The sequence below is a fragment of the Lissotriton helveticus genome, chromosome 1_1 (genome assembly GCF_964261635.1).
Source record: "Lissotriton helveticus chromosome 1_1, aLisHel1.1, whole genome shotgun sequence".
Taxonomy (NCBI): domain Eukaryota; kingdom Metazoa; phylum Chordata; class Amphibia; order Caudata; family Salamandridae; genus Lissotriton; species Lissotriton helveticus.
This window is the reverse complement of record NC_136057.1, coordinates 1,642,006,718-1,642,025,633: the sequence shown is the minus strand read 5'-3', so window position 1 is coordinate 1,642,025,633 and position 18,916 is coordinate 1,642,006,718. Positions and strand designations below refer to the sequence as shown.

The following is an 18,916-nucleotide window of genomic DNA, read 5'->3' as shown; positions in this document are numbered from 1 at the left end:
AGAGGCCTCCACAGGGAACACAACCTAGGATAGCACAGTTTTTAAATTACAGAGATAAGGACAAGGTACTCAGGGTGGTGAAAGGGCTAGATGAGTATGAATCCCAAGGCATCCTAATCTTCCTAGACTCTATGAATGGTGCAGTAACAGTTCAGGGTGCAAATATATGCTGCAATATCCTGCCAGTTCAAGACTTTCTTCTTTGGCACCCTAGAGGCAGCCCAAGGTTGGGGAGAAGAGCGGCCTGATTTTTATGTAACAGTCTGTTTGGCCCAGTCCAGATACCACAGCAACCTCAACCATAGATGGCACAGTAAAATCTACAGAGGCATTGGGTACCTGGACCTGGGTAGGCCAGGGAATCACTGTGCAGCTGGCAGCTACTTGCATTCCCATCAACAAGCCCAGATCCCTTACATTGAACTGTAGCAGGAACTTTGGTGCAACACTAGGTCAAACAAGAGAGGCACCCAGACACTGCAGAGTCCAACATCAATCCAATATGACCTTGCAATATAAAAAAAAGAACATCCCCGCTACCCTTCACCGGGTCCATGGCAATAGTTTAGAGTAAGCTGAATGGGGCAAGGTTGGAGGCTCTGACCTACACAAGACTTTAATCAAGGAGCCTACCACACTTTTCCCCTGCAGGATTTGCTGACCCAGTTACTCTGGTGGATTATCCGTTTCTGATGCGGATAGGGCCTTTACGTTTTGCAGGGGGCCATCTAGGAGCATAATCAACTATATAATGCAGTCCTTTAGATTTTTGTGCTGGATAGTTGACTTTTCTTTAATTCAAAGATCAGATCGACAATAATAAGTTGAATTTAACATTGATAGAGGCGTTCCTAGATGTCTCCGAGTTGACCAGGGCATATAAAAATGTTATTGTTGGAAATTCCAAGAGGGTTCTTAAGTGGCCAAAACTATGCTCTTTCCCTGAGAGGCTTGCTTTAATATATGCTTGCTTTGTTTCAGCTCTTTCTCCCTATGACGATGATTCTTTATACGCAAACCCTATTGTTGACATTCATGGTCATCTTTTTGATTCTCTAAGACACTTTTTTGAGGTCGAGATGGGAGACGGCGCTTTCAGGGAGCCCTCTCTAAGTCTTCTCCTTGGATTACATGGAATGCAGACAGGCACTATAAAGTCCTTGTGCTCCACACGGATCCATGAGTGCAGATGATACTTACTGGCAGGACTTACTCAAAGCCTCCTGAATAAACAATATATCTTCCTTCTGGCACATAATCGCCCATGGTAGTCTTGAAGGTCACACTCCAACCGCCCACCATATTCAACAGCAGGTTTGGGTTCAATACTTTTCTAATCTTTAATCTACTTTTCCTTCTGACAATATGTCTTGTGTTTTCAATCAATGCACCATGGCTAATAGTAGCCTGTGCAGTGCCTGATCAGGTGTTTTGCTCACTGAAAGATACCAGAGAAGCAATAATGTTCATGAAGCCTGGTAAAGCTCCAAACCTCAATTTATTTTGGGAGGCCTCTACAGCTCAGAAATAGAAATTTGGGGTCTGTATATTAACATTCTGTCTTATGCTATATTATCTGGTGCTCGCCTGCCTGATACTTGGAAAGGTGCTGTAATTGTTCCTATCTATAAAAAGGGGCATTTTCTTTATTATTTATTCATTATTATTTTCTACTGTTTAACGGTTTATATAGGGGTGCACAGGGTTTCGAGGAAGAGATGCAGTTAGCTGTTCTTCGCATTAGGGGTGGCATTGGCTCCTACAGTTGTCCAACAGAGGCTTGAGATCAAGAAAGAAATGTAGAGTCGTAAGAGATTTTCTTGTGAACTGTTCAAATGTTATTTGCGTTTCAGTGGTATCTTCTAGATAGTACACTAATACCAAGTATTGTATAACAAGAGACCAGGGAGGCAGAGGGTGCTGATCACATCTCCTGGAATTCTAACAGCCTCCTGGAGATGGTGAGAAGAGGAGCAGCAATGAAAACTACCAAGTGATATGGCTCAGTGGTGTTAATGGTCCAGCAGACACACTTACTTGGGAATAATTGTAAAATCTTCTGCTGACTGGGATATATCTTGGTTTATCATGCAGGTTTCATTTGTGGCTCTAAAAGGTTAATGGTGTTGAAGCGACTCTTCCTATTTCAAATGATACAGACATGGCTTGGAAAGTTATATTATGGAGACAAGACTTCTTTATGGCAAGCTCATCACCTTAATGAACGTTTATATAGATCCTGTGTCATTAAGCCTTACTTCAAGTATTAGGGTTCATCCTTCATGAGGCACCACTGGGTTTGATGGTGATGACATCAGTAGGCTGATGGATAGATCACTGTACCAATGTGGTTCACCCTGAATAGGTGAAGGAGGCCTGACACATTTGGTTTATGGAGTTATCAACACCCACCCCAAAGGCAATACAAAATACAACTTTTTATCTAGGGCACATAAATTATTCCCCCACATTAATATATCTTACCAAAAACAGAAGAGGATGTTGTGACTGACTCCTGAGTTCACACCTAAGTCCTCTCAGACCACGCCACAATAGAGATTAAACTTGGTCATTAAACTGCATGATGCCATGGTATGTGGCAGCTTAGCGCTTGGTGGATTACCACAGAAGAAGTTAGAAGCTTGTTGAAAGTAGAGATAGCATACTATGTAAGTGAACCAGAAACAGATCCAATCACTCAGGCGGGAGAGAGCACCAAGATGGGGTTAAGGGGTGTTGTGCCCACAAGAGATTCACAATCAAGGGTACCACCATGAATGCTGCATCGAATTGTGTAGTACTAAGTACTGATTGGTACTAAGTGCCGTCTTTTGCCAGCAGACAAGCACTGGGCTGGACATTAAAGTTGTTGTGTCTTTTCGTTGATTGTTGAGTTCTATTGTTGTTCTCAACACACATCCTCCCTCAAAAGCATATTACTTCTCACCCTCGTCACCTAACAAGTAACGTGCTGAAAGGGTGAAAGGGTTTTACTCGGCCCAGTTTGCAGAGCGATAGTAGAACATACTCCAGGACACTAGTGGCAAATGATTTCACATGCCACAGTTAGGGCTCAATAATCCAGGTCGTCCCCATGACCTCCACAAACAGGGTCTGATATTTTGCATCTTAAAGAAAAGGCCGTATTTGTGATAAGGCATCTGGGGAAAAAAGCATTAGGCCTGGAGAGCAGTAAATACAGGGAAGAGCAGGATGCAGAAACAGCTCTTGAATGATGCCAGGGAAACTAGGTTCCTCTCCCAGGTTAGGCTCTATGAGTATGGCAACAAGACTGATACATTTCTACACTGGCTATGTCATTGGGAACAGGAGGATAAACACGGAGGCAGTGTGACGAATATTGATTGGTACACAATAACCTATGGGATAGGAGAATAATTCGCTTGTTTCTACCAAACATTCTGGTTGTACAGGATCTGCCTACCCTGCAGGACTAGAGTATTTTCTGGATTTTGTGACCCTCCACCTGGTCTACTTGACAAGGACCTCAGAGTCGATCAAATACCAGAGGGCTTTAGCCCAATTGGCAAAACAGGGAAAACCCTGAGCCCAATGGATTCCCTGGGGTATTCTTTGGCTTCCTCGTTGAAACCCTACAAGCAATGTTTACAGCCTTATGCTAAAAACAAGAAGAATTTCCCGTGTGATGTTCATTACAGTGCACTCCTACTGACTGCTCCTCATAGACATCTACCTCGCTAATAAATGTGAAGACAAAAATTCTTGTGAAGGCCCCCGCAAGCCACATTGTGGCACACACGTTATTAAGTCCTTTTCACTGTGCTTGCCCTGGTTCAACCTCTCCCAGACACACATGCAGTACTTCTAGTGGACTCTGAGAGAGCTTTTGATAGTCTCCAATAGGACCACTTTTTCCCTCTACTCCCTAGAATAAAGCGTCCTCTTTTTATTTTGTAAATCCAATAACTATATTGGATGCCAACGGCGAGGGTTGGGGGTTCCTACCCCAGGAAATGCTGCTTCATTTGTACATGGTGCTCTGGGGATTTCATTGGTCCCATGCACTTGAAGAGACATTCTGATATGCACATGACTTACTCATGTTCCTTAGTCACCCTGAACATTCGAGCCATGGGTAGAGCAAGCTTGAATGACTTCAGCCACATTTCAGGGCTTATGGTTAAATGGGCTAAAAAAAGCCTATTTCCATTGTGGCAGGGCGAAAAAGTGAGACTGCACTATACAGTCCAACATCTCAGTGGATTGAAAATATGGATATAAACATGGACCCTACTAGAGGGCAATTATGGGTATTAAATATATATGCGTTAATAGGCGGCCTAAACAATCTGTTTCACTAGAACCCTGTATCATTGTTCTGGATAGGTATGATAGGGATCTTTAAAATTATTTAATTACCCTAAGTAACTACTGTTACCGTCTTTCATGGTGTATAAAGAGACACCCAGGGTGTCCACAGCTCAATGCTACAAATTCCCCTATGATGGAAGCTTTGGGATGGCTGCTTGGGTCTCATCTAACAAAGCAGCAGATCTAGTAGTAATTAATGACTGGCTTTATGGACCTAGTTCAGACTCGGCCCACATCACAGAGTTATGGGCATTTAAAGAAAAATTGCCACTGCATTTCTATAGGCGGGCTCCCTCCCCAAGGGGATCAGTCCTGCTATCAAGGTGGTGTTTGAGCCATGGAAGAGGGTGTTAATACACTTGTGGTAGAATGACAAACTTACTAAGACCTCATTGTGGGTGGGTACACAAGTCACTCAGGTTGCTGAACTAAAGGGGTTTAGGGATTGGTCAGCTTAGGGATATTCACACTTGGTATAGTACCTAACCAAAATACCTTGAATTCCTTCATTGGATTTCATTCGGGTTTTTTCAATATCAGTTTTTCAGAAACATATATCTTAGACATGCCGTCAAGTCATACTTTACAAATGTAGAAATATTCCTAGACCTTAACCCTTTTGAGGTGAGAGCGATCACATCTCAACTGCTGTGTCGGAAAAAATCTCCAGAAACTAGATCATTATTCATGCACACTCTGAACACCTTTCACATCTTCTGACTTCCAAGGGAGAATTATTTTGGTACTCTAGAGGACACTGAATGGCAACGCACCATTACGGCCCCCAACAACGTTTCCTTATCAATAAGGTTTCAGCTCATACAATTTAAATGTTTACAACGGGTCTACTTCACCAGGCAAAGGCTCTGGTGTATGAAAAGGGACTCCTCACCTGCCTGCCTGGGTAATAGAGGGAGGTGAGGGTATTTTCCATCTTGCATGGAGTTACAATGTCATTGCATCTTATTGGAGGAAAATGACTCCCATCATAACCGCGGTGCTTGTCAGGAGCATTAGGTTGACCAAGCAGACAGTCCTATTGAATGATCTTGAAAGAACTAGGTCTAAAGGACATTTCTGGGACTGAAGCTGATCCTGTCACACAAGATATTTCACAGGACTTGAGACTGCCGAAATGCGCCAAACTTTGGGAAATGGAAAGCTAATATGGGCTACTGTGAACTAATGGAATAACCAATTTGCATTTAACATATATGAACAATGCATGCAAACAGTAAAAACATTTTGGAGAATTAACTTTAATAGGATGTCATCAGTTTTCGAAGTCCAAGTAACAAGTTCAAAATCATTGATCACAGTGGGATGTGATAATCAAAATGGATTAACTCACAAACTCACAGTTTATTGTTTTGCCATAGGTCTGGAACAATTAGATACTTATCATGCTTGCCTTTGGGTTTCCAAAGAAATCTTGATTTGACACCTTGTCCTTGTGATAAGTGATCAGGGCAATCCACACTGCACTTTTTATTCTTTTGTGGCTTTCACTCTATACGCACCCCACTCTTTTCACTTCCACCTTTTAAATAAAAACGGAACAAGCTATATATTTGAGAATGTATAGAAACAATTTCTAGAACATTATATATAGTGAATTACACATTGTACAAGACTTGCTGCAATTAGTTTTTTCTAATTTCCCCATCACATTTTCCTCGTACCTTCTCCTATGTTCAACTCTACCACTAATATTTTTTGGAGACCATTAACAAAAAGTAATAAAAAATGAAATCACCTTTTTGGGGGTAACTGAACTTCAAATGCCTTTCTGGCTTTTCAGGCCATGGGACTGAATTAGATCGCGGGGAACAGGTTACTCCGTCACAACTGTGACAGAAATTTCCCGTCTGCCAAAATATAAATCCTATTATATCCTATGGGATTTATATTTTGGTGAGTAACCCATCCGCCAAGTCAAGTCAAGTCAAAGAATCTTATAAAGCGCACATATCACCGGGAGGTCTTATGGTGCTTGCGTTTTCTGATGCACCTGCCACCTACCTCCCCATAATGTGGGGACATGACAAGAGCGACATTTTAGCCAGGGAAGAGAATACTTTCCTTCAGACTTTCCTTGAACTGGGCTCAAGCCATCAACAACTATCAGGATGGAACCAGCACTGAATGGACAACTTGTGCTGTCAAACCTATTACGGATTAGATAGTACATAACCTTTTACTTCCACTTTTGAAACACATTTCATCAAGGTCCTCGTTTTCTCACATTTATCCATGATGCACATATTTATAGATGAACAATCTTATTTTAGCAATCTTGGCTTGAGCTGGTTGCAGAATGCATTGGAACATGAAGCTAAGCAAGACATTGCCATCAAAGAGTCTGCATATTTTTTGCTGTTTTGAAAGCATCTGTCATCAGCCTGGGAACTCCTGTTTAGGTGCCACGAGGGATGGAGACAGAAGGTGTATTTGATGAGATGCCCGAACCAGTGAAAAGGCTGGAGATGCTGCTGCGGTTGATGTTACTTCCCCTGGCATCTATAACCTCCTGGCGTACAAAAAACCCTTTCCACCGAAGATGACACAATGGCAAAATCTAACCCATGAAAGGGCCCTGCACTGCTTGCTTAGTTTCAATTGGGATTTTCTAGGAAAGCACTGATCAGACCACATTTTCTGGGAGGGAAACAAGGGCGGTTAGTGAGGCCCTAACCCTTCGCCATTAGATGGAAAGTAGGGCATGTGAGTCTGCTCTTGCAAAAATGTTACTCCTTAACAAATGTATGGATTTTAGCTTCGCTGTGGCTACTGATCAATAGCAATATAATTATGTACTTTGTGATAGAATAGAAGGAACTGTAAAACTCTATTTTAATACGTATTTTTATGACAGCAGTTAATTAAAACATGCATGGTTTTAGGATTGTAATAAATTATCTTTTGGGTTATAATTTGGATTTTGAGATATGATTGTTGCGTTTCTAATATTATAGTGGTTACTGCCAATGATGCATTGTTTGATTTGAATGTGTTAACCCTTTTTGTAACCCTGCTCTTCATCACCTTCAAGTGTGTGGTAGACATTTTGCATACTATGCTTTAATATTTGGTGAGTTGGAAGGCAGCAACCTTCAAAGCGAGAATCTGAACTATTTTTCTCTAAACCTCTCAATTATATACAGTATGATTAGTGATTATTCCGCCTGTTAAAATCGAAGGTCTCTTAAGACAGTTAATGGCATATGTTAATCACATGCTGGTCTGTCCCGGCAGCCCTTCCCAATCAATCCTAGAGACAGACGACTCCGCAATGTAGTTTCATTTAGTATCACAATACAAATGTAATATGGAAAAGATGCAGATTATTACTGTAAATCTATACAGTAGACCACCCTTTGACACCCTCCCCAATTACTTACCAAGCACGAGATTTAGAAGTGGTATTGACAAATGAGTATCAACACCTCTTTAAAGATAAGTCTATGAAGCCTGGAGGTAATTGGTTGGTCTCAAGAAAAATATGAAATTTACCAACATAAGTGCTAAGCACAGCCAACGTGGTTAATTAAATTGTCTATATTGCCTAAATCTTATATCTTTTTAAAGATATACCTATTTATTTTCCTAATACCTTCTTTAACCAGGTAATCACGACTATTGTTTCTTTTGTGTGGGGTGGTCATTAATTACAAGTTGAACGAACATAGCTTATCTCTTATATTGAGGCGTAATATCTTTTTCCAAACACGGTTGTACGAAGTCTGTTTTTTGCAAACACTTAACAATATTTTGTATTATGATTTCAAATCCCTGGACTTTGCATGACACAAAACCATAGTAACAATAGTTAGAATTTGGAAAGAGCTACTGGGGATCAAGTGGGCCCAGGATACCTAGTGAAGGAGCACTACAGTGTAATCCTACACTTCATCATTTAAAGTAACGCAGTGGTTAATTTGTAAAAAAAAAAAAAAAAGTGCCAGGGCTCTCTCAGGAGGCAGCTTGCACCAGACGATTTCTCTTGTAACTTTGACTCAAACTGTGCCAATACTAAACAGGAAGTGGAGAGAGGATGTGGCCTAATGGCCAGAGCTGCCAACTTCGGAGCTGGGGAACCAGGTTCGAGTGTCTGCATTGGCTTAACATCCTGTGATTCTGGGCAAATCACTTAATCTCCCCCTGCCTACCAAAAATGAGTGTGTCCTTAATTTATGCTCATGAAACTGTAGCACCAGTGTTGATAATTAGGTGCCAGTGCTGAGTAACAGAAACCACCGGCTCCAATTAAACACAAACGAGTCAAAGCATCTCAGGTAAGAGCGAACTTCAATTTTCTTATCAATGTTATCAGCACCGCTGGATTCAAGAGTTATATGGAAATTAAGAACAATTCTTAGTGAGGAGTTTTTCAAGTATTCACAGATTAGAAACAGTTTCATTTCACAGTATTTATTTATTTTATTTATAAAGTGAACCCGTAATGGAGCTGCCTCATTCCACCAATCATTGAACTGTTCTTACATAATCCTAAATTACTTCTATCCAACATATTTAGAGTATTGAGGGAGATACAATCTCAACTTAGTAAGACATGTATTGCAGAAGGGTGCACTAGTACACAACTATATGGTTTCTGCTAACATGCTGCATAGCACTTCTGGCATCTCCCAATAATGGACGGGGCATTACAAGAAATTTTTGATTCCTATATTGTCCAAACAAAAATTTGGAAATGGTCAGATGCTGTAATGATACCAAGCTGCAGAATGCATGTTAGCCGCGTGTCCCAATTAAAAAGTATATTGAAATCAATATTAGCTGTGCTGGGCAGATTGTGGGGCATGCTTGCCTTTAATGCCGTTGGTAACCATCATTAGGATTATTCAAAGCCTTCAACGCTGATTGGCGTTTTTGGCGTGTTGGTGGTGCAAATTGTTACCACTCGAAACCGGCCGGAAAAATCAAGCATCAGCCCATGAAATCACATGGTTTCAGGACGTTTGTGAGATATATGTGTCCAAGAAGACATTCACTGACCAGCTGTGCCGAGATAGACACGTGAAGCAAATCTTGACAGGAAGGATGCTTTTTAAAGGAGCCCAAAGCAGTACATAGTTGGGACTGTTTCTTTCCCCCTCTTCCTCTTTTCCTTTTGACCAAGTGCTAGTGCAGCCGAAACCCATGATACAATTGTAAATTTGGATATGTGTTTTTTTCTTTCTGCTTGGCTCTGTCACTTTGTACAAATATACATTTTACTATTGGTGACTCAGTAGCCATCTGTAGTGAAGAGGCAGAAGTCAGGCCCCCTCTTGGACATTAGCCAATTCTTACTTATGACTGGTCACTCTCTTCTAGTTTATATTCATTAGTATCTATTAGTTACCTCTCCCAGAAGAGTACTGGGCTGGCGTGGCTGCTATATGAACCTCATCCTCTAACCCTATATATGCTGCTGTTGCATCACGCGTGCTTCAAGACCTCTACAAACTGCCTGGTTCTCCAGTTCTCTTAACTTCAGCAGATACCTACGAAATCCTGTCGCGAGGTAGAGTACCCCACTGAAGACTCAAAGCCACGCGGAGCATATCTTAGGCAGACATTCGCCTTTATCTCCCAGTGCATTATAAGCAGCACCACTTCTTGACAGCTAAATAGCAGCATAGAAGGGGGTTAGTAAGTCAATTGTTGGTCTATAAACTAGATACTGCAATAAAACAGTTTTGTTCTGTATAATGCGGGCACTGTGTGGGCACATTGAAAGCCCGTCAGCAACTCCCAGTCATTTGAAAGCTCGCTTTATTGTTCTGCACAAACGGCTGCGATCCTTTCCAGGAGCTGCCTCGCCAGAGCGGCCATTGGACAGCGGGAATAGTCAAACGGAGGATGGTTTAGAAGAAATAATTCTCTCAGATTTGCATTGATACGGCTTTGAATTTGTTCTAAGTGATGAATTGAAACAAAGGCTATTTTGTAAGGAACAGTTTTTGGAATTTCTCATTTTATATACTTTCTTTGCTTGACATTTTCTTTTAAAAGGTGAATGCCAATTGACATTTGCAGGCGTTGTGAAAAAAATGCTTTTCGTTTTCCTGTTTGACTTTAGGTTAAGTAAATTACAGCATAGCTGTGGGTGTTATGTTTATCCTGGAACTATGCCTGCTTGCATCTCCCATTGTCATTGTATTTCATTATATTGGACATTTATCTTGGCCTCTCTGGTTACCTAAATAATTATTTTTTGTTATTAACCAACGTCACAACACTCGTTTTAGCAACATCAGGATGATGAACGTTTGATTTTACCCCGCCTTCATTCAACCATAACCTGCAGGTCATACACAGATCTCTACAACAGGTGCAATATCCTGCTGATCTTTTTTAGGGCTTACTATTGTTGCCCACCTATTCTGTTCACATTTTTGATGCGAGTTTCACTGAGGACACATGTATGACTTCACTTGACTTGACATATGTATGATGCATGCACCCAAGACCAAGAATCTCAAGTCTTTTGTAAGGCATATTGTTTGTGATCACTTTAAAGCAAAGATCTTTAGGCCGAAATTCAACCTCACCAGAGAGCTTTATGTTAAAACAAAATGGTCACCTTAATTTACGTGTGAAGATGGAAGGCAAGGGAACTCCTCATATAATGGCTACAAGATGCCGTTAGCTCTTAATGTTCTATCAGGTTAAGTGGCATCTCTTACCAGTAGATGGCAAATGATTTAAGCCAGTTTAGAAAAATGTATATTATTTGATAGTTTAATCAAGTTGATATGAAACCACTGATGGCTAAAACGGTTGGGATGGATTTAGATGATGCCATGCATGAACATAGGCTTGTTGACTTTGGGTGAATATATGCATGGTCTCGCCTTGACAGTGTGGTATACAAGCCTCTGTCTGTAAGTGAAGCATTGTAAACTTGAAAGATTAACATACATGCTTATAGTCTAGTTGAATGAAGATGTGGACACACCCAGTTAAGTATGGTGCGAAGAGCTGCAAAGAAGTTTATTATGCTTGATTATTTAAAACCATTGCATACACGTGCCATTTTGAGAATTCTTTTGCATACACAAAATAGGATTTAAAAAAAGAGAAAGAAAGATAAAACCGTCATAAACTACCAGTTGCTTGAGGGAGTCTTTGAGCTTTCGAGCAGTTGGTTCAGAGCTGTGGTGGCATAAAGTGCATTGCGGTCCCGTTTGCATCCAGTTCTCAGGGGAAGGTTTGACAGTCATTAATTTTTAGTGTTGTTCTTAACTGTCCGGTCTTGAGCGGAAATCGTGATGAGGTTGCAGCTTCCAGGCTGCTGATGATCAACTGGGGCCTTAAATGGTCCGAGAAGTTTGTTGTGCAAAGTTTGCTGTGGAAAATAGTCCTTTGGATTAGGTTTCATTGAGTGGTGACGATTGGCCCAGTCTCCTTTCTGCTATGTTGATGAATCTTGTAAGGCGGCAGTTTAGTTGAGTGGCGGTTGGGTTAAAGCTGGACTTCACTACCTGTCTACAAGACCGAATGCCTTTTTTATGTAAATGGGGCGGAACATTGAGCGTCTGACGTCCAATAGGCTTGGCAGATGCAGATTATATGCACAAGGGCCTCACTTCCGTTGTCCCAAAGTCGGCAGGTAAGCTCTGCAGGTTTCCTTTTTCAGGGAGTTAGGCGAGGAAGAATCGGAAGTATGCCCAGGCAGTATCTTAAAAATGTCTCTTTCGTTGTTATGTTGAATCCTGCACTTCAGTATGGTTGTGGTTTGACGGCTGTGTATTACTTAAGAACAGACCTGCTGTGTTACCTTTTTGCCAGTGTTGCTCTGTCTTCAATTAGTGATGTTATTTTTGTGGCTTTCGCTACTACTTTTTTGAAGCTGGAATGTTTTGCAGGGGTCTTCCATAGATTAAACCGATCTAGTTTCACTAGGGAGTACTGTTTGGCTGGTGAGATTTCCCGGATGAATTCAGTGAGCTTTGCTCTGCTCCCCTGATCGTATGCCAGTTTATTTTATGAACTCCCTTCCTTCTGGCCATGGTCTGTTTCTGAGGGCCGAATTCTAGCCATATTTGTGCTGGGGAAGGATAGTTGGGGTGGTGGAAGATCGTTCTGTAGGCACTGGTGAGAATTTGATCAAGAACGGTTACGTCCCTCCTTTGCACTTGCTCACTTCCATAGGTCAGCGTTGGGAGTAACTTTGAATGGAGGACCTGGAGAATAGGATCTAAGGTCAGACCTGGTAATTATTTTTTTAGAGGCTTTATGACTAGTGTTGTTGTGGTGCCTTTCCGTCGCAAAGCCTCCATCTTGGGTTTGTAGGCGCATTTGCTGTCTAGTAGGATTCCAAGACATTTCTACTCAGTTACTGGTTGTAAGCGGTGCGCATCCAGATGCGGGTGTAGTATTTTTTTGGTATAATTTATTGCCATGGTTTTCGTTTCGCTTAGGTTGATTTGAAGAGCATTCACTTGTGAGAAGTCTTGGGTAGTGTCCAGTAGGTGCTGTAATCTGATTGGCGTTTTGGCTTATTAAGACCATGTCATCCACGTAGAGAAGACTGGAAAGAGTCACGTTTCCAAGTTTCGGGCATGTGATATACCAGTTAAGTATGATATTGGGAAATAGTAAAGTAGGTGACCTGCATTTAGATGTAAGCATTGCTGAAGTACCTAGCTTAGTTCAGTTTGAGACATACATTTTCACAGTCTGGTCAGGATAGGCTCAAGGCATCACAATGGGTGGTCACAACAATTTGTGAACAAAGCATGAATATTTGTGATACCGTAGAGTTAAGTTTAGCATATAGAAATAAGTAGAACAGTTGAAATATGACAAGTGAATCTAGGTGAAAAGTCCAGTCATGGTGAGTTGATGGTATTAAGATGTATGGTCCAGTGGAATTATGAGTTTATCTAGCTTGAGAAAGAGGTGTACATGTTTATACCTCAGTGTTGTTGAATTCAAGGAATGAGCATTTATAAGTACGTTAGAGCTGAGATAGGTACTTCAATCCTTAAAGACCAGTTCAATTAATTTGAAAGTGTAAATGGATAAAGCCAAGTTGAACTGAAGGAATGGCTAGCCAAACTAGTGGACTCACATGTAAAGCGCATATGTTCTTGGTCGAGTCAACTTGACATGAAGGTATATTGTCTGTATTCCAGATCAGCTGTGTAGACAGCATCCATCTTGTGATGAAATGATTTGGACAGTTTAATGGAAATCATCAAATGCACAATTGAAGAATTGGAAGTTGAAAATCCAGCAGTATTGAGATACAATCTTGCAGTTTTCAAAGTATACTTACATTGAGTTAAGGATTAAATGCTCATAGTCCACTCATTGTGTGGAGGCCTGAATACTCAGCACTGAGGTACGGCAAAGGTAGTAGGCCGATTTCTGTGTCATGATCATAAAGCATTTATGGGCTCCTTACAGTAATTTAGGTTGGCATCTATAAACCTCCCAAAAATTACTTTCCAGCCAAAATTCAGCTCTATTAAATGATTGCTTATCAACCAGATCATACTAACCTTGCAATGCAGGCAATTGACTTACAATTCTTGAGTCTCCGTCCTTTATAAATGTAGTTCACAGTCCATACCACAACTTCATTCTCAGTCTTTAAGTGAGGCTTGGTGGGCCCTCACTTTATTCTGAGAAGCGACTCTGCACTCTAAACTCTGAAATGGTCTTATAAATTGTCCTGCTTTAAAAATAAATGTTTTAAAACAAATTATAAACCTGGGTATCTTCAAACCCAATTAAATGAGGTCCTTGGTAACTGCAATATAAACAAGCAATAAAAGGGCTCTTTGGATGAGTCTCTGAATATGTGCACAGAACTTGTTTGGTGTCCTCTGGCAATAATGGATCAATAAATGAGCCATCGATCATTGTGCTCTGTTCTCCAGGAGCCAGAGCTTGGGCAGCTACAGGGCTTTGCCAACCAGCCATAAAAGTTTAAAGAATTCGGAATTTTGAAGTTGAAAGGATAGGAATTTTCTTTGTGGAATGTCCTGTCCAAGACTTGAGAAACACCCTTGAAAGTACCGACAATGCCTTAAGACTCACCTCTTTCACTCAGCCTTTTAACTAAGAAATTTCTATTCCTCGAAACATAGCCTACACACCTTTGTTCGGCAAGATAGCTTGGTTCGGACACACATCGTTCAATTTAACAGCTGAGGCTTGTGCTTCTTGGTCTAAAATAGGACTTTTTCATAATGCCTACTGCCTCTCGCTGTCTGTTTCTGTCATAGTCTCTGAATGGGGATGTTTTACTAGGTGTCCTCCAGAACTCTACTGGTTCTACAGTGGGCTAGTGGCTTAGCCGGAATGTGGAGTTTTTTGCACATTTATAGCAGTCTGCTCTTTTTTCACCCAATATAGAATTAATTATTTTGTTATTTTGCACACTAGGTGGATGGCTCCTATGTTTGACAGCACTGGATATTCTATTTATATGGACTTGAAAGAATGGACCTTGCATGCAATACCTTGTGTTATCTCCTTGAGAACTCTACCTGCTACCACTGTCTCCAATGTTGTACGACATAACATACTTCCATTATCTATATGCATTTTACAAATGGAGTAAATAAACATGTACAGCACCTTGATATTTCTTTATTCACATGCCTGACTTGACTTTACTTTTTCTTACAGTCGCTCAAAAAATAGTGACGATGAAAAAGCAACAACAACTGCTGGCTTCGTGCAAATCGCTACCCAGTTCCCCGAGTCATTCAACAGGCTCTACCCCAGTATCTGGGATCCACCCAGGACAGGTAAAGTGCCCAAAAAAGGGGATACTACACATTTCCTCATAAAGAAACAAACGTTTTATGAAATACATCTAAAATTCCAGACAGTTTCTCTCTTTGCATCAATGTTTCCACAATTTTAAGTCTTGATCCAAACCTACATCCTTAGAATGGCCCTGCTCTGTAAGTTTTACCACATTAATCAGTGCCTCATCCATTTTGAGAGTGTTTTCCGGAAATGCTTATCAAGCTGCCACATAGTACGAGTGACCACCAGCGTCGGATTGGTAACACGGGCATTCGGGCAATGCCTGAGGGGCCGGTGTCCGAGTGCTGCTGTGGGCTGCTTTTTTAGCAGACTAGGGGGCAATTTGGGCGCTGTCTCTATTGCTCGAACAGCCAGCGGCCCAGTAGGTGTCTGAGTGGCCCTTCTATAGGCAGATGGGCGCTCATTACCTCTGCTTAGCAAGAGGTGTCACTCCCTTTGTCTCTCGGGCCAGCCCATTAATGTATGCACATACTGAGCGGAGGCACAGGGGCCTGAGTAGAAGTGGCCTCACTTGTTTCTAGGTGTATTTCAGCAGTGTAAACTAACGTGTACATTTTTTTTACCCCCTCCTCCCCCCATACGCCCCCCGCTCATTTTTTTTTATAAGATTACGCCGAAGCAGTCATTTGTGGGCCGATTTTTTTTTTGCGTGCCTGGGCCGATTTTCAATCCCAATCCAACCCTGGTGACCACCACGTGAAAGAGGTTTCACTTTGTTCATAACTCACAGGTCTATGTTGGATTATCAACGGCTGCACCTTAGACCATCATCAATAATACAAAAAAAAAATCTGGATTTGAGTTGCACCGATTTGGCTCGGATTGCTAAATATTGAGATCAAATATTCTTAAAGTGGGAAATGGCCTTTATAACATGGGCCGAGTCCCACATGCCATTTGCCCTGCAAGCTGAACCAAACATGTCTTAACCACGCATATGCGTGGTTAAGCCTGTGCGTGGTCTAAATGGTGGGATGGGTGGGTCCAGGAACAGGAAGGATCAGGAGAGGGTGCGGTGAGGTAAGTGGGGCTGGGGTCAGGTTTCAGGGTGGGGGTGATGGCTTTTTTTAAGGGTTGGAGTAATATTTAGGGCTCAGGGGTGTTGGGGTAGTGTTTAGGGCTCGGGTCGGGGTAGTTTTAGGTCTGAGGGAGTCGGGTAGCTTTTAGGGCTCTAGGGGGTCAGGGTAGTTTTAGGGCTGGGGGAGTGGTGTAATTTTTAGGCCTCGGGGTTGGGGTAGTGCATAGGGCTCGGGCCGGGGTAGTGCTTAGGGTTCAGAGGGGTCAGATAGTCTTTAGGATCAGGGGGGTTGGGGTTGTTTTCAGGGCTCGGGGATCAGGTAATGTTTATGCTCAGGGGTGTCGGGGTAGTGTTTAGGGCTCGGGAGTCAGGGTAGTTTTAGGGCTGGGGAGTCGGGGTACTTTTAAGGGCTCGGGGATTTGGGGTAGTGTTTGGCAGTCGGTGTAGTGTTTAGGGTTCAGGGGGATTGGGTGGTAGTGCTTAGGATCGGGGTTGGTGTTGTTTTTAGGGCTTGAGTTCAGGTAATGTTTTGGGCTGAGTGGTGTCAGGGTATTGTTTAAGGCTCGGGCCGGGGTATTGTTTAGGGTTCTGGGGGTAGGGTAGTGTTTGAGGCTCAGGGGGGGGTCGGGGGAGTGTTTTGGGCTCCGGGGGGGAGGGGGTCAGGATTGTGTTTTGGGCTGAGGGGGGTCGGCGTATTGTTTAGGACTCGGGTGGGGTAGTTTTCAGGGCTCGGGGCATGGGGGTGGGGTGTGATCTTTCCCAGACATCCCTTTACCTGTCATGCCTTTACCACAATATTGCATGGTAAAGGCATGCATGGTATATGCATGCGTAGTACAGGCATGCATTGTTTGGACACATTCGTTGTTGGGTCCACGAGGTAGAGGCACATGTGGGTAAGTCGTGCATGCCTCTGTGATACAACCACTTAAAGTGCATATTGTAGAACAGTGGCTCTTAACCTGTGGTCTAGGAACCCCCTGGGGGTCCACCTTGGCTACTCAGAGGGTTCGTGACTGCTTAGAAAATAAATAATATTAACAGATGAATAAATGGTAAATAAATAAAGAGGCACAATTAGCGTAGAACATTTTTCAGTGCTCAGTAAATGTGAAGTCATTTGAAATTAGGGCTAAATATTAAGTTGGTTTCTTCAGATTGATTTGTGGGAGCAGTGCTAGTGCATCAAACAGGAAATAATATAGGCAATAGATAGTCTGAATTCAATTTAGAAAAACTCCAATATTCCAAATAAAATTCAAATGTTGATTGCTTTTTTATATATATGTTTGTTAATTGATTAACACATTTCATCATTTATTTATTTGTTTGATGAATGCTTGTTTCCGTATTGGTTTGAAGTTCAAGTTATCGAAATTGCTTAGTGCTCCCCGTAATCCAATAATGACACTGGGAGTCCCTGAATTCCAATAATGATTCAGTGGGAGTCCTTGGATTGTAGGAATCATTAAGTGGGGGTCTCCGGAAGAAAAGGTTAAGAACCAATGCCTTGGGGAATAGTTCACAAATTCTGGGGTTTAAGGGTAAAAAAATCAAAATGCGAATTTAAGCAGATTCAATTTGGCAACTTGGCTCATAACGTTTATATTCTCTAAAATGTTAAAAACGCATGGATTAAGATTAAAGATCAGAAGGTTTCTGTCAAGTGTTAAGAAATGGCGTTAGCTGTTGTGGACACATTGTAAACTGCCCACTTGCACCCCTGTTATAATTTGAACGTTGGAAAGGAGGTTAACTGGCTTTACAAGAAGACTCTTGCTTTTTCAAAAGATTGTCAAAAAACGATTTATTTATTATTTTCTAAAAGCTTTACAGAACGGGCTTCACAAAATTGCAATAGTTTAATTTTCTTTCAGCACATACGCCTCTTCCAATGAAGAGAACAAATATGCCATCTATATGTACCAAACAGCATCGAAGCTAATAGGAAACCACCTTGTTGTGAATAAATAACCAGGAACTTAAATACAAGGCAAATTTTTAAAAGTCAAGGAAAAATCGGAAATGGATCGAATCCTGTTATTTTTGTGCTGAGGTGGGGGGGGGATTCATGTGAACATTGTTCTCCATTAGGTCAGATTACAGCTACCCACTAAGAGACAGAGTTACTGAATATTGCATAGCTGCTGCGTTTTCCAGCTGTCACAGTAAATGCTTGTTGGCTCACTATCAGAATTTCCATGAACAAGGGCACTCTTTTTTTCTTATGCACAGCAATTGCATTGATTCGAAAGCTGCATTTGTGCTTGGAGGCAACGTTTTTGTATATATTAATTCCACCTCATAGAAACACTTTCGACAAGCATTGGTAGAACCAATAGGGCTCACCTATCTAATAGGACTGAAGAGCTATTGGCGTTGCCAAGGTTGGTAAATTAAACATTGTACAGTTCTGTGAAAAAGCAGATAAATATCCTTTTTTTTTTGATGAACCCAACACAGGCAGAGCCAGATAGAATCTATACAATACATCATATAAAGCAAGACATTACAAATTCATTAATAGGAAAAGGAATAACAGAAATACATCAAAAAGCATAAGAGCAAGTAGCTGGAATGAAGCGATCTAAAAACCTTATATAGTCGTAGGATTATGTTTACATTTCCAATTCGTTATGGGAAGCCAGAGTGACTCCCCAAGTTTCCTTGCTATCTTTCCCCTTGTAGTATATATAGCCGTCTCTATGCTATAGATTGCCAGAAAACGGGAGAGCCACATCTGAA

The 18,916-nt window shown here is 41.6% G+C and overlaps 1 protein-coding gene and 1 long non-coding RNA gene across 5 annotated transcripts in view; one reads left to right on the top strand and one right to left on the bottom strand.

The window, feature by feature from the left end:
• Positions 1-18,916, top strand: part of AGAP2 (ArfGAP with GTPase domain, ankyrin repeat and PH domain 2) — a 1,117,996-nt gene that overhangs the window by 694,489 nt on the left and 404,591 nt on the right. For both annotated transcript variants that reach the window (XM_078688707.1, XM_078688698.1), the window contains exon 7: positions 15,007-15,128. In XM_078688707.1, the coding sequence (XP_078544833.1) occupies positions 15,007-15,128 (122 nt within the window). The remainder of the gene's footprint in view (positions 1-15,006; positions 15,129-18,916) is intronic.
• Positions 1-18,916, bottom strand: part of LOC144829512 (uncharacterized) — a 354,617-nt gene that overhangs the window by 21,686 nt on the left and 314,015 nt on the right. For 2 of the 3 annotated variants that reach the window (XR_013610689.1, XR_013610690.1), the window contains one exon: positions 5,765-5,893. The exons of the other annotated variant lie outside the window; for it this stretch is intronic. This is a non-coding gene — a long non-coding RNA (uncharacterized LOC144829512). The remainder of the gene's footprint in view (positions 1-5,764; positions 5,894-18,916) is intronic. 3 annotated transcript variants of the gene reach the window in all.